Here is a 15,797-nt window from a genome sequence, read left to right as displayed (position 1 = left end):
GCAGAAGAAGAGAAAGAAGAGATGCAAACTGATGCAAATCAGAGACACRAGTCCTCTAAATCCTCTAAAAGAAATGGACAGTAGCAAGGATAGATGCCTGAGATTCTCAGCCGTATTCAGTACAGCTGAAGGGGGGATGATTCAGTGCTCACCCCCTTCCCCGGGCAATTAACAGCAATTGCAGAATATTCTAGCGTATATTCACTGTTAATCGTACTGGACAATTCAGACAACAGAGGATCACTGAGGAGAAGTGATCTTAACCCAAGAAAACTGGAAAATACTGTGCAGAACTGTTCAGAGATCCCCATCACTGTAGGAGTACTTGCCCTAGTCAGATATATTAACTTGAAAAGGTTAAGGAAAAGACCTCCACTTTTTCATGTCGGTCTTGCTAAGACTAGGAGAAAAGGGATGAACATTAGCTAGTTATTAACATCAGCCTTTATTAAATGTACTAGCTAATATAATTTTGAATACATTGAAGATGTGCTGGAAACAGAGCCTAATACTTTCAGAATTTAAAGATATTAGACCCTAGTCACAATAGATACTAAAAAGTTCAAAAAAGGCTGAGTTAAAATTTTGAAATAAGGGATAATATTTAAGAATAGAATTTGCTCTCAAAAACAATAGTAGGAAAAATCCAAGTAAAATGACTTGAGGCTGTCATTTGATGAGAAGGAACACAATACAGGTGTTTGATAAGGTAAAAGAAGGTAACGACAGCCTGTGTGTCTTTGGAAGGATCAAGATTTTTGCTCAAGGGCTTTCATTTGTCAGTGAAGAATGTGCACAGATAGAAGACGCTGTGCTGGTAGTGGACATGTTGCTTTGCAGCTAAATCTGTACTTGGTATTGGTCATCAGGATTATTTTGTCCTCTTCTTTTTCCTCAAGTCATCTCTTGATGGAAAAGACACTTGGAACTACTGCAAATAGGACTAACATGGATGATTTTGAGATGAGAGTGCTTTAAAACTTGGCATCAAAGCACTCTTGAGAAGAGGAGTTCAGGTTTTGTGAATGACTTAGGAAGATGATTCATCACCCTATGATGAATATCCGTGTCCCAGATGCAAAAAACAGATCATATTGGTATGGCATTTTATACAACTTTTTCCTCACAGAGTTCGAATCTTGATTTTCTGCTCAGAATTTCCCGCATCGAAGTTTTAAGAGAAATGGAAACACCTATGCAGCTCTTAACACTATTAACAGTAGGCAGTAGTAAGGGTACTATTGAATAGTTTAGCTGTAGCACTAATCAAGCAAAAACAATAGCAAGAGAAGATAAATGCATTCCAATGGTAGAGTGCTTTCAACAATATATATACAAAGTGGTTTAAAATCTTCAGAGAGAATTTTCAGCATGGGAATCTAAAGATCAACAGGTATTAGCAGATGGTCAATGTAGATTTTCTACCAACTAAATTTTAAAAATCTAACACTGAGTTTTATTGAAAAACATTACACTTGGAGTGAAATTTCACAAAAGCATGCGAATTCTGAGTCAAGTATGTTTAAAGCACCCTAAGCCTATACCTTGGATTTAGATGTGTATCAGTATACATAGGCTTCTCGAGACCTTGTACCACAGTCAGTGTTTTATACTGAAAACACATAAACAAAGAATGATCCAATTCTATCTTCTTTTAGATGCTTACCATTTGCAATAGCAAGACTTTCTTTCCATGGATAATAAGGTGAAGGAAAGATAAGTGCTTTACTCTCAGTGTATGTCCTTGAGCTTAGCACCTGAAATTCAATGTACCATATCAAGTATATATAGTGGTTAACTACAGAGAAATGTGTTGTTTTCTGGAGTGCTGAAGAAGAATTTCCATAGAAACCCTATAGCTTACTACCTTGAACTTGGAAAATGACCATTTGAGGGAACAAAAACAAATAGACAAAAAACAATGGATTCTTACAGTAAGACACTTAACAAAGAGTTAGACATGTGCCTGTATGAAGATTGGCACCTACTCTAAACAGAAAAGAAAGCAACTCTTTACACTGTGTTTAAGCTAAGATCTAAACCACTGTGAGAGGGATGCAGAGCCATTGTACTCAACACTCACATGAAGAGTATCTGTGGACTTTGTACGAACCAGTTTCTCGGTACTCGGAGCATTTCATGCAGCTGCTCTTAGCTTTGTGTAAGGTCACTGTGACACAGAGCCACTGAGAACAGGCTAGAGTAAAGCAGGAGAAGGAAGGAACTCATTTCTTTTTTCCTAAAGAGGAGAAAAAACATTGATCAAAATCTGCTCTCTTCAGTGTGATGCAGCCTAGAGAAACTACAGATAAAGCAGTAAAGTTTGCTTTCTGCATCTTCAGTGTGGTTCCACAGGTACCTAAATTCCTGAATTATTTTTAATAACCCTTGACTAGAGCTGAAAAACTAACCTAGTGGGTGTAAAAATAATAATTTCAAAACATTTCTGGATGTTCGAGGGTATCATGTAGCAAAGCATCTGAAACAAAATGTTGAGAGATTTTTACATTCTGTTCAGTGACATGGCACTAGTCTAAGTTCTTTTGACATATAAATTCATGTGGATAAGTTTAGGTGTACAGGATGTGAGAAGTTAATCCTTTTCAAAAGTTTTACCAACTTGTGTAAAAGTATAACATTCAGAGTTGCTCTGTGTGTGTGTGTGTGTGTACAGGATGCTAGAGTGTGTTTCTATCATTTTAAAACTTAAACTTTATAAAAGGGCTAGTACTCCATGTGAAAGAAGCCCATGCCATCTATTCTGTAGAAAAGTTTTGTCCTTCATAAAATTTCCTTACACTTCTTTTAAAGTTATTCTATGTAAAATAATTATGAAATAATTAATCTATTTCATGGTCCTGTTTATCCTATCGAGGAACAATATATGCGTTAACCTTGATGTCGGTTGGTAGATAGGTGAAACTTGTCCACTGTCAGCCAGTTATAGGTGCTTTTTCTGTTCTTCCTTATTAATAATATCTATAGTTAAGAGAAAAGTCAGAATTTTTATTTCACAGGAAATTCAAATATTTTGACATATGGTTTATCCCAGACTTCAGATGAAAAGAAAAAAGTTTGAAAAAGGTTTGCTTGAAAAAATGTGGAAAAAAAATGTAATTAATATGACACTGTAGCGCATCTGCCAACATAATGCCTCCTGGAAGTAGAGGTTTTAATGATTCATGCCATCATTCTTGCCATGGGTTCTTGCACTAGACCACTTCTGCTATTTTGCTTATACTTTTGACTCTTGTGATGTACCAGGATCTTGTCTGGCATCTTTGAGACCTGGGCTGCAGATGAACAGGTTAATGTCAAATTGATGTGAATATTTAGGATTCGTTCCACAAATCAAAATGTCTCCACACAGATCAACCCAAATCATCTTTTCCTTCTTTTCTTTTTGTTACAAAGCCAATAGCATTTCTATAAAAATATACTCAACTTTGCAAAAAAACATAATTTTCCATTGAAAGACCATATGATTAAAAAAAAAGCCCTAACAGGCTCTAATAATGAGTAATGCCACTCCTCCCTGAACTACTACTTAATACAGAGATTCAAAATAAATTATGTTACTTTTGTAAAATTTTTAACACTGGCCATTCTCTTCCTATATGTGGTGTTCATTAATATCAAAGCAGTTTAACCTATCTTCTCCTACTTCCCCATCTTTCCTTTTTAATCCATTAAATATGCTATAGCTAATACAGTTCTACCAAGTATATTCTGCTTTGAATCTCTTTGTAGAGTCGTCTTTTTTTTTTTTTAGTTTCTTTCAGCAACAGCTAAGAATATGATGATCCATAATTTCTTTAATCTCAGACATTGGGAAGTGTAGGATGGTAGGCAAAGTAGAGGAACATATTCTGGGTAAATATTTGGTGTTATACTTACCTCATTCTGGACAAGACCACAAGTAATGAGGAGAAATTCAAGCATGTACTTTATAGTACAGGGAAAAAAAAAGACATTTACAAATAATGAAGTACTAAAATAATCTTGTAGCATATGGAACATCTACAAGAGGTTTATATGAACTGCCGGTGAAATAAGATCCTCTTTGAAATAGTACATTTGATCATATTGTAAGGAGGAGTTTGATTTAGTGTTGCAGCAAAGGATACAAGCTGCACTAAAGGGATCAGTGAAAAGAAAGGATACTGTTTTGGTAAAGATAGTGTGAGAGTGCGTATGTGGTGTCAGAAGCATTCAGTTTTGGAGTTTACCTAACAGAAAGGTGCTTGAAATGCAACACAGTAAATGTGGTATTCATACAAAGTACAGAAATGCTGTGAAAAAGCTGTTTCAGAAAAGAAACTAAATGCAGAAAAGTACTTCTGCTTACATTTATTTTCATAATTAAGACTTTTTACAATTTAGGAAAATGTAAGAGGGAAGTTCTAAGTAGCATTTATCAAGTTAAGAAGGAAGAGCACAGACATGAAAGAGTCTGCAGAGAAGCTATCAAGGGGGAAGAAAGAAGATACTTAAAATAAGCAAGCAGAGAAAATTTAATTAAATTTTGGGATGGATAATGCAAGAAGAAATAACAGGATGATAGATCCTGTGAATGACAGTGTGCAAGGGATATTCAGTGAGGAAGCAGAATGATGTAGAGCTGAGACATGCTATAATAGACCACAATTTCAAATGTATATACTATAAAAACACAAAATTTTATTCACTTATGAGAATCAGATGGTAAACATACCTTCTTAGCTAGTTCATGTATGCACATATGCCAGTATGAACAATCTCTTTTGTGGGCATAATTTGTGAGGGCTTGCTTTTTGATTCAATAAATCCAAGTGTATTCTATAGAAAATACACATCAGAATCTGTGTATGCTATGAAATGTGTGTAGTGGTTGTTCCTCATTTCTTTTCCGTTTCTACGCTCAATTCCCCAGTCCAGAAATGCTCTTACTTTGTATTCYTCTTTTAACCTTTGGACAGCATCTCATGTGTTTTTACAGCTTTTGCACAAAAGCTGACTGCAGCAATCTTTTAATTAATTTATTGGGCATAACATCACAAAGAGGAGGGGAACTTCCTCTTCTGTGATCTTACAACATTTTTAGGTGTAAGAAGGTGTAATGGATGTTCAGTAATTGCCAGAACTTCTACCCAGTTATACAATGCAAGTCATGATTCGTTGTGAAGGTTGTCAGCGTATGTTTGCATGAGGCAGTATAGCAGCAGAGGGATTGGTACCATAATGATCATAACTGCAACTGGTCTCACTTTAATATATCTGTAATGGCTGGAGTGGGGGGCAGGGGAGTGGAAGTATTCTCCTTGCACAGAAATTTATAAAGACCGGTGATTTTAGTAGAGAAAAAAGAAAATTAGAGAAACTTAAAGCTGGAAGTTCAGTGTACAGAAAGGAGTAGTCAAAAATACCACAGGACAGAATTCTGAAGCAACTTCTAATATACTTTGCAAATAAATGATATCATTGGAACACACAAGATCTGTTTAATACACAGCTGTGTATTGCAGTGCAGTGAACTGAAAGGTACAGTTCAAACTCAACTTTGGATGCTTAGAATCAACTCATTTTATGGACTTATGAGTCACTACATGCTTTGCTAAGGAGATGGACTAAGATCCAAAAGCTACAAAGCACATCTCAATTTATAGAATAACATTCTGAATTTCAGAGTCTAATAAAAAGAGTTAGAGTTCATCCAAAGTGGTAGTAGTTATGCACTACTGAGAATTAGCTACATCCTATGTAAATGGATGCCATCAGCAGTGATTCTGTATTACATTAAGGTTTCTCTAAGGAGATAAAGAAGAGCTTATCCTCCTGCAAGTGTTCAGACTTACCCTGATGATTTTTCTGCTCCATTGACTTTCTTTGGTGCCATACATATATAATACTGTTTATCTCTACAACTTTGTACTGGATAAAACATGAAAGGTAGTTCAGGCCATTCCTCTCACAGTCAAGTTACTGATGACAACCCCGTGAAGGAGCATTTATGGTGAGAACACCAGTGCAAGTAACACTACTGGATCTAGAAGGCTGAAGTATACAGATCTGCTGTATAATAAAAACTCACAAGAAAAACCCTACCCATTTTTGAGAACTAACGGTGGACTGAACACAATACCTTTATGYTTCTCTTTGTTAAAATCTTGGCTACATTCATGCATGCACCATGTTCTAAGTTTATTCTTTCCTAACCATGAACTTTCTCTTTTCACTAGGGCATATTTCAAAACATTTGTCCCTCAGTTCCAGGAGGCAGCGTTTGCTAATGGAAAGCTTTAGACAACCTTGGGCATTGAGGTGATACCGGACAGATTCTTCAGTCTGCGTGTGTCAGCCCCCAAGAATTCCTGGAAGTAGGTTGGATCRTCTCAATAGGTGCTTTCTTGCCTCAGAAATGGATTTGATTGCTTCAGTTTTTGTCTGATTTATGAAACACAGACCTCAGCTAGTAAACTCAAAACCAAGTATTTGATATTCACCCCTATCCCACTGCCTCTGCCACCACCACTCCTTTATGTATTATGTACTGGCTTAATTTTAAAAGTGTCTGTTTAGATGTGATACCATGTTSCTGTGCCAAAAATGTCCTATATGTTATGCCTTGTTTCAGAACTGCTTGTCTTCAGATGGTGATTTTTTTTTTCACAGAAATATTTTGCCTGTTTTGAACCTTTATATATTTAGTTAACATTTCCAGTTTATCCTAAGAACATACAAGACTGCCGTATGTACCAAAAATGCCTAATGGACTACACAGTGCCATATTCTGCCTTGAACGATTGCATCTAATTCYGGTTGTTATCCTCACAGGTGTGCATATGAGTTGTACAGTTCCATTCTCAGTGCCTTTCAAGTTGGTCAGATGGTAATGTGGCAGGATTTGGGAATTTTTTTTTTCTTGTATTTCAGTTGAAAGCTCATCTTGTATWGAAAGCTACGTTTTTATGCTTTGTTTTTATTTCCTGTTGTACACTTTTGGTGTTTTTCTAATGAACTTTACTTTCTGTTATGAAAAAGTCCTACTGCTTTAGTACCACTGCACAAGGAAGTAGTTGCATAAATTAGTATAACAAAATAAAGCTCTTTCCTAGACCTATAATTTTTCCAAGTAAGATAAATACTACTAAGGAGTAAACTTTTAACAAAAGAATGAATGATGATGTGGAAAACAACTGATAGAATAATACAGGGCTACAGAGGTATTTAGCTTAAAGCTTAAGTTCAGYATATCTTCTCAGAAATTATTTTAAGTGTATATAACTGGAAACATTTACCTCCCCTAATTCTGAAATGCCAAATGCAAAATACTGGCTATTCATTCTTCCTTTCATGCTGTGTGTCAGGCGCACCAGATATGGCTAACTCTCATGGTGTCACTTCCCAAATTAACTTGTAAATAGACCAGGGTACTTTCCAGTAAGGAATAAAATTAACTGTGTATGTTGTTTATAAATGGCATATGGAAAATGTAGCCTACTTCTGCTAAATGTAAGGAASTAAATGAATTACATGCAGTTGATACAGTGGTACTGAAAAAACATTTAATTTGAAATTATTCACTCTATCACCACTGTCTAATTACGCAATGGAATTGCATCAAATTAATTGATTGGCAGTATTCCCCTAGCCTTTCTGACACTTGGGATATTTACTAAAATTAGTGCTTTTCTGTGGACTGTTCACCTAAAGAATATAGATAGATTTTGTGCATTGAAGCTTAATAATTAAAAATTATGCAAATAATTTGACCCTAGAATCCACAGATATTTTTAGCCAGCTTATACACAGAATTTTAGCTTGTGGCTTGTAGTGATGTTCTTGACTAGAAATAAAGCTGCAATCAACATCAGAGGCGTTATTTCAAATCTGCTGAAAAAGGGTCATGTCCTGTCCTCGGACCTGTCCCCGTGGGACTCTGGCKGCGTTATATGAGAGCAGTAAACAGCTCCAGAGGTCCGGGGCTGCAKTCTCCTGGTGGAGGCATTGTGTTGGGCTTTTGTATGTGAACCAAGGCTTATAGCAGACGTGGAGGGATTTGGTTTTATGTGAACAGTAAAACTGTAACTCAACAACCCTAGAGGACTGAAAACAGACATGCCTCAATATGCTGAGACAGTTTCAAGTCTGCATTTCTTCAGGTAAAAATCGAAGCCACACAAACACATATTGAAGTCAAGCTATCTCTTGTGACTCGGGAGGGAAAAGGAGAGCTAAAGAAAAACATTTGTTCTCATAATATTCAAAATCTTATGGAAACAATCTCTAATATCTTCAAAAGGAAAAACCTCAACAAGTTTCATCACCAAATCCCTGGAGTCTTACTTTTTCTAGCAGCATTTGATTCAGTGTTGTGGTTACCGCCCATGAATGCAGTATTAACTTTATGTTTTTGATTGCCCGTGATACAAGCGTCTCCAAAATATTTTTTATCTTTTCAGTAATTATCATGCTGCAGTGAAAGACCAGCAATTGCAAAGCATTTAAAAAGGAAGTCCACTCTTCATAATTTATATTTTTAACCRTGCATYCTCCACCTGAGTCTTAAGAATTTTGGACAAAGGACTGCTTTATTGTTAAAGTCCAAGTGTTCTAGAAGYTTTGTCAGAAAAGACTTTGAGGATATAAAAAGCCAAAACCAGCCATGGATTGTGCTGAATTAASTAGTGTTTCACCAACTTTTCACTAGCATGAGTAAAAATGAACTGGTGGGTTTCAGTCTGATCTTACCTGATGAGGTGTTCATCTCATATCACTGGCAGTATTTACCAACAAATTTAGATAGGAAGGTTGAGAAACTGTACTGCTTGTGTTGGAGATGAAGTCTGCAAGCCTGTCAGTTTTCAAATTAGAAAAAAAGCCATTTTTTTCATAACTACAGTGAACATCTTTATTATTTCAAAGCCCTACTGCGCTTACTTTTTGACCCATCCAGTATTTTACAGAACCCTTCCTGATGGTTCTCAGAAGAACATATTCTGGATTTAAGCAGTAAAAATTGGATATTAGGAGGAAAGACATGGCTATGAGTAAATTCTTCTCTTCTAAAGGAAGATTACATATAAATACTAAAACAGAAGATAGAATTGGTTTGAATAATCTTAAATATTTATTGAAGCAACTTAAGTTAGCCACAAGAGTTGTAATCTAAAAGAAGATAGTATAATTAACTCCAGCTTGTTATGGAATAATATCTATTTTGACCAATTCAATGGGAATGAGAGACTTCCAGCTCTTTCTTTCCTGCTATATGGTATATACAATTAAAATGAACAATCAAACCTAGGCTAGTTTCTGTGGTTTATGAGAACCACAAAACATGAGGAAAAAATAGCAATATTATGAACATATTATGAAAGCTTAAATTTAAATTTACTCCATCAGAATTTTTACTGAAGGAATGCAGAAAATCTTTCTTTACTAGACCCCATTAATGCACAATTTTCCAAAGGTCATAAAGTGCAAACTTACAGTTGAGCATCTATTCATCTGTGTAAGTAATCCACTATGCTAAAAGTAATATCAAATCATTCAGATTCAAAGCTAGACTTTTTGTGAACTTGCTGAAAAGCTTGGATAAACATCTGGAAAAATAAATAAAAAATAACAATATTCTGTGTTGCTTGGCCTTCATTGATCTGTCTGTCATGCTGGTTATTGCTTTGTTGATCAGCTTGTTTCATTTGCTGATTCAACAACATTTTCAGCATCATCTGTGTTTTTAAGCATCCTCCCATTCATTTGTGGAGTAGACTTGACTCAGTTTTTGAGGGAAAAAAAAACGTTGCTGGAATTAGCACGAATCTGCTACGCATTGTTAAAGCCTTACTAGGCMTGGCTTTTTCTGTATTTCCTTGCTCTCATCCACTTACAGCAATCAGCATCTTCGGTGAATCAGGCAGGAAACCAGATTTAGCAACGAAGTGCAACACCGTAAGACTGACTTCAGGCGATTTTACACAAGGAGACTTCTCAAGCAGGAAAGAATKAAATAAATCTCCTCAGTCTCCTTCTTTCCCTGTCCCCTAGTGTAAGACTGGGGGTTTCCCTAAAGGGTCAAAAACTGCCCAAGTGGTAAGGCTTGCTGCTTAAATATCCCGCTTTTCCTCTTCTAACCTTAACAAGGGGAGAAGCAGCAGGCAATAGAAACCTGTGCTAGTGCGCGAGGCTCGCTTGGAAATACACTTCTAATCCCAAGTCTCAGCAGGAGCAGTGTATGAACACAGAAGAGTAGCAGTATGTGGAGTCCTGTGTCAGGAGAGAAGGCGAATCTCTCACCTTTCCAGCTCGGTGAATAAGGCGTGCTGCGAGAAGCTAATAAGCTTTAGACACAGCTTCTGACCATGACTGCTAATTACAGGGTGCTGGTCCTTTACTGATGAAGCAAACGAAATCTCTGACCAGACTACCAGGGAACACTCTTCCTTAAATTACTAATGTCCCTCTAATTGATGTATTGTAGCGCTCATTAAATCTAAAGTAGCACTGCTTTGTACTTCTTAAGTGTTGCTGAAAATCCCATAATTCATCTCCTTTASAGTTTTTATTTTCAGATGTCTGTAATGTTCTGAGGCAGTTTGGCTCTATCCTTGTTACTTGTTGCTATTTTTAGCAAGTTTGAGCTTCATGTTTTAATAAGGCAGATAGTAGTTACTCAGGTGCATGCTGGTGTCTTATGGGCCTGCATTAAATATAGAATGATTTGCTGTAAAAGTAATCAGTCCTACTGTAGAAACTGGTTTTGTTCATTAAGCTCGGTATTGTGTTCTCCACAACAGAATAGTTGTGAGAAAATACTCTGCTGTTTTCCAGAGCAGAGTGGATAATGATGCCAATGYCGTAGTATACATCTTCTTGCACCAAATCTTAGTTTCATTTACAYCTTAGCATCAACAGGGGGAAGCTCCTTTTGTGAAGGAAGCTTGCACCTAAATCAACCATTGATCAGATTGAGATGATAGGTTTTGTCCCTATGGGCAAAGCCAATAAAAGTCTGAACAATAKATATCAGCAGTACAGTTTTTTGTAATTATTTTTACTAACTTCTGTAGATTCAGAGAATAATTACAAACTTGCACTAGAGAGAGTAACAACACAGGCAAATATTGTGCAAGTATTTTAGCTGTATATGAAATAAAAGACTAGTTGTCTACCAGAYAGTAAAACTCTTAAGTTCTTGCAGAGTAATATTTCTAAATATGTGGCCTTGAAAAATCCATAGCGTGTATGTGATTTTAGTCGTGCTTTTCCTATTCTATTCACTGTCTGTGTTTAAAAGCTCAATTCTAAAGTTCCAAGGCACTGCACAAACACCGTTTTGTTAAAGTGATGGTTACCAAGCAAAAAGGCAGGGGGAAAACTAGGATCAGCTGCTGAAAATAGGTCTTAAATCATCAAGAAATCAACAAAGGAAGCAAGGTTTGGCGGCTGCCCTGCCACTTGCTGAGTCTACAATATGGGCCTTCAAATGCGTCCCCAGTGCAAATTAAAAAAAGTACAGGAGGTTTTTCTTGCAGCAATAAAGAATAAATACAATATTAAACAACAGGAAGTAAAGCAAGCATTTAATTGTAGGCATGAAAAGGAAAATACACACTAGAAGCCTAATGTTGTTTGTGCGTACAGCTCCCTGGATTTCTCTTGTCACCAGAGAGGCTGAAGAATTAATGCCTCGTGCTGCAGCTGCCTGTGGTGAAAATTGATCCTTCGGGTGCTACATGTTTTTATCAAACACTGTTTAGGCCCTAATGATGCTTTTTCTGTCCTTGAGGATGGCAACATGGTACCTGTGAAAAGCGAATCTTATGCTATCAGGGGTCTCTATTCTGCTGTTACTCCATTTCAAGCCTTTGATTTGGGTGGAGTGAGTACTCTGTAAGCTATCAAGCCTGCCAGCAAATAGGGTACATTTTATTTCCTCAGTGTTTATTCAAAATGATTCAAGCTGATTGTAATTTGCCATCATTTCCTTTTTTTTCCACTGTCCCTTGCAGCTAGGAGTTTTTTAAAAACTCCCTTAAAAATAAGAGGCGCTGAGGTTATTTGCATCTTTTGAAGGAAATTTAGCACGGGTGTCAGAGTGGCAGCTCTAAAGGTTGGACTCTTATGTTTATTCTCTGAACTGCACAGTCAGCGGCAGCGCAGCATCACGCACCCCTCCCAGGCAAGCCTCACCTGAACTTGTTCTGACAGGATGACAACGAAGAGTGACAGAAACTCTGACCTTTTTCCTTATCCTCAGCTTGCAAACAAGTGGCTAAGTGAAACAACTTGGGATTGTTCAGTTATAGCTTCCTCTACCCGTGGCTGGACCAAAGTCTCACTAACTCCCTGTTTGTGAGATACTGAATGCAGAAGGTAACATATTACTAGCAAACTGGAACTGGATTCATTTTTGTGCCCAACAGAAAAGCTGTGCCAGAAGGGAACTGCACCCCGCTGCTGCTGAAGTAGGGCATTTCCTCTTACGCCTTGATAGGGAAAGGCAGCTGTAAAATCCAGCTGCAGCTCAAGTACAGTCCTGCCAGCTAATGAGGATTTCTTGTGTGTTTTGGCCAACCGAGCCTACTTCGACTTCAGCTGCCTTAATTCTGCCGGAGAGTGGACACTGCAAAAAACATTTTCCTCACATCTCCAGCCCTAGGTGCACGTAGATGAGTCAGTGTCATTAACAATCAGCTTATTCTAAGCTTTTCTATAATCATCATTATGAGAAGGAGGAGCAAATTTTCAACATTYGTTTCTTGCATTTCTTCAGTACCTTATTTTAATAGTTATATAATCATTGCATTTGGATGAACGAGATACCATAGTATGCTGCACTTTGCRCTGATGTATCCTTTGCATCCAGTAAATGCTATGTCTCAGCATCCCTATTTACTTCAGGACTATAGGTCTGAGCTCAGGGAACCTGCTGATGAACKAGGAAACAGGGTGGCATTTTCTGGTTTCAGAAGAAAGAGGTGAGTTTGGGTGAATGAGTTTGTGCTGTGGGAGCTAGACGTAACTTCTTCAGGGCACCAACAGCACTTGCAACCAAGAAGAAATAATCAGCTCCCGTCTAATGAGGTCAGCTAGCTTAATGGAGCAGTTTCCGCATGGTGGTGAATGGTATAATTTTAAGCTGAGCTATGGCATGTCTGGTTCTAATAGCACCCTCGACTCTTCAGAGTGACTCAGCCACCGCTTGAGGCTAATTAGGGGCAGGTTGCATGAAAAAACCTCAAAACTTGATCCTGCTTTCCAAACTTCCAGGGGATGGATATGCAGCACTGACAGGGATTGCTCGCTACAGAGCAGGTTAAGTCCCTGCTCATGAGGAAGAGGATTTTCAAAAGAAGGCTCCAAACAACACACAGAGGTGCCTGGCGGGATGGAAAGGCTTGTCTACCAGGGCATTGCTCAGTCAGATCTGACTTCCCGTTGCTGCTGCTTTAGAAGGCAGTGAGATTCCAACGCAGCGTCAATAATATAGCCCGTTGCTTTCTCATGCTTATCTGCAAGGACGACAGGAGTGTTTCGTGTGTGTCTGTAGTGTACATTTTGTTACAGTCAGCATTACAGTATTTCTATTTCTATTTTATTTCTGTATATTCTTATGACTGTGTTTTAGAAATGGGCCATATGGCTGTTTGGCCCCTGTGCCGTAACTGTACTGCGTGATGTATGAAGTGTTATTTACTTTTTCCACTCCAAAGGCACCATGGAGTAGGTACTGGAAGCAGGTCATACACTTGAAGGCAGCTTTGAAAATTTCTGACAACACTGTGGAGGTTGCCAGCATGACTGGAAGTATTCTTTGTGCAGACCTGATCCTTGCTAAGAACAAGTTCTACCATTTCAGCATACCCAGGACAAAAATAACAGTAGAATGCATATATGCTTAGCATGATATCCACATTTTTAGGAGAGCTGCAAAAAGCTGTTGAGATGAATTTGGAAGAAGTTTCATGACTCCTTCCTTCAGGCTCTGTTGGACTGTGTTTACACAAAACTCTCTTATCAAAAATTCTTCTTCTGAAAGCAACACCATCACAGGCAAAAATCTCCAGGATATCAAGTCCAGGAGAGAGAACATGTCCATCAAGGAACAGGTGGCCCAGAATGCGGTGGAGTCTCCATCCTCAGAGATTTTTGAGCCATGAGTAGACAAAGCTATGGCTGGCCTGATCGAGTGCTGGTGACAGTCCTGCTTCAAGCAAAAAACTAAATGACCTGCAGACATCCCTTTMAATGAACATTTCTTTGATTTTATTATTTTTTTAGAAACTGATGGAGTTCTAACCACAGCTTGCTGTTAGTCTGCCTCTAAAAATAATTCAGAGGCAATGGCAAATGAAAAAGCAAACAAAAAGAAGAGCAAAACTGGTGAGATTTCAAAACTTCACTATTTTTAACAGCTTTCGGGTCTTTACAAGTACAAAGATAAAAATTTTCCAGTCACTTGCTTATATTCTTAGTGAGCTTTAAAGTCAGGCTGATGCCTACATGGTACAGTGCTGTAAAGAGCTCCTTAAGCTAGTCCTGACCAAAGTAGCTTCCATGCTTGAAGCGCTATAGCCATATTGTAGCATCCCATCGTTTTTAACTTTAGGAAAGGGACCCTGAAGTTTCCTCGAAGAAACCGGCGTTTGGATTTGCAAGGAAGCCGGTGCTCTCTGGATACGAACAAGCTTCTTTTTGCAGCGAGAATATGGGGCTGGAAACTGGTCCAACGTGCCATGAATTCTGGGGGCGAGGGGGGTTACCCGGTCTCTTTGAAGAGGAGTTCGCCAACAGGAGAGAGTTAAAACGGAGCGAAAGGGAGCGCTGCGTGTGACCCAGCGTCGGGGCAGGCTGGGAGCTGCAGCACGAATCCCCAGGCAGGCTAACCTGAGGGGCCTGTTTTCAGGAAAGTTAGCTTTTTACATCCTGACATCTTGTTACAGAAAAATAGGAATTGTTTTGAGGTTTGTCTTTGCGCCTGGTCCTGCCACTCAAGATTAAATCTCGCAGACAAAACAAGCTGTTTGGGAGGCGGACCAAGAATGCCTTTACAGTGAGGAAAAATATAAACACGCAGCCAAGTGTGATTAACCATTGAATGCAAAACACTCCCTGGGTTTTGTTTATTTGTCGACTGCAGTGAAATCGCCCAAACCCGGCCGTACTCGGGGTGGGGAGAGATACCGGGCAAGGCGCTGGGGGCTGGGGCTGAGGGGGGGGGGGTTGCCTCTTGCAGCGTAGTGTGTCTTGAGGGGGTCCCGTTCTCCAGATTTGCGGTTTCTTTGGCGTTGCGAAGGCGATGTCCCCGGTTTCCTCCCATTGTGCGTGTTCCTGCCTCCCGCTGCTGACACCCGAGGGCGGCGGGGGCCGCTCGCCCCGTCCGCGCCGGGCGGCACTGCCGCGAGCGCCCGGCTCGGCCRCCCGCTGTCCCCCGGCACGAGCTCTCGTCCATCCGCCGCAACGCGAGGTTCTTCTGTACTGGGGGACTGGCTCCAAAATCCATCTTGTGGACGCGGAGTAAACGTTTACGTGGAGCTTCTTCTAGTTTGGTAATCCAGTTTAAACAAAGTGTGACAGTGCTTGAACAGAGCACAGTCTGAATGTTGCATTTGTGCTTTCAAGGCTAAAGGTGGAACCAGATACATGGAATTACGTGGAATCATTTTTCAAGGTCAAGGAAATGCAAAGAGTAAACTGCATTAATTGGGAGAGAAAAGCAAGATTATTAAAACTCCTTCAGCTTCAGGTTTCTAAATTACAGGAGCCAACGCATTTATGTTTTGTAATTAACTTTGCAGTGTATCTTTAGACAC

General features: G+C 38.8%; 1 protein-coding gene across 1 annotated transcript in view; it reads left to right on the top strand.

The window, feature by feature from the left end:
- BABAM2 (BRISC and BRCA1 A complex member 2) overlaps positions 1–9,612 on the top strand; it is a 174,038-nt gene extending 164,426 nt beyond the window's left edge. The window contains exon 11 of the mRNA XM_085315893.1: positions 6,219–9,612. Within this exon, the coding sequence (XP_085172019.1) occupies positions 6,219–6,282 (64 nt within the window). The 3' untranslated portion in view covers positions 6,283–9,612. The remainder of the gene's footprint in view (positions 1–6,218) is intronic.
- The last annotated feature ends 6,185 nt before the right edge of the window (positions 9,613–15,797 follow it).

This window comes from Rhea americana, unplaced genomic scaffold, assembly GCF_003343005.1.
Source record: "Rhea americana isolate MKP2758 unplaced genomic scaffold, rheAme1 scaffold_44, whole genome shotgun sequence".
NCBI classification, from domain to species: Eukaryota; Metazoa; Chordata; class Aves; order Rheiformes; family Rheidae; genus Rhea; species Rhea americana.
This window is presented reverse-complemented; position numbering and strand designations above follow the sequence as displayed.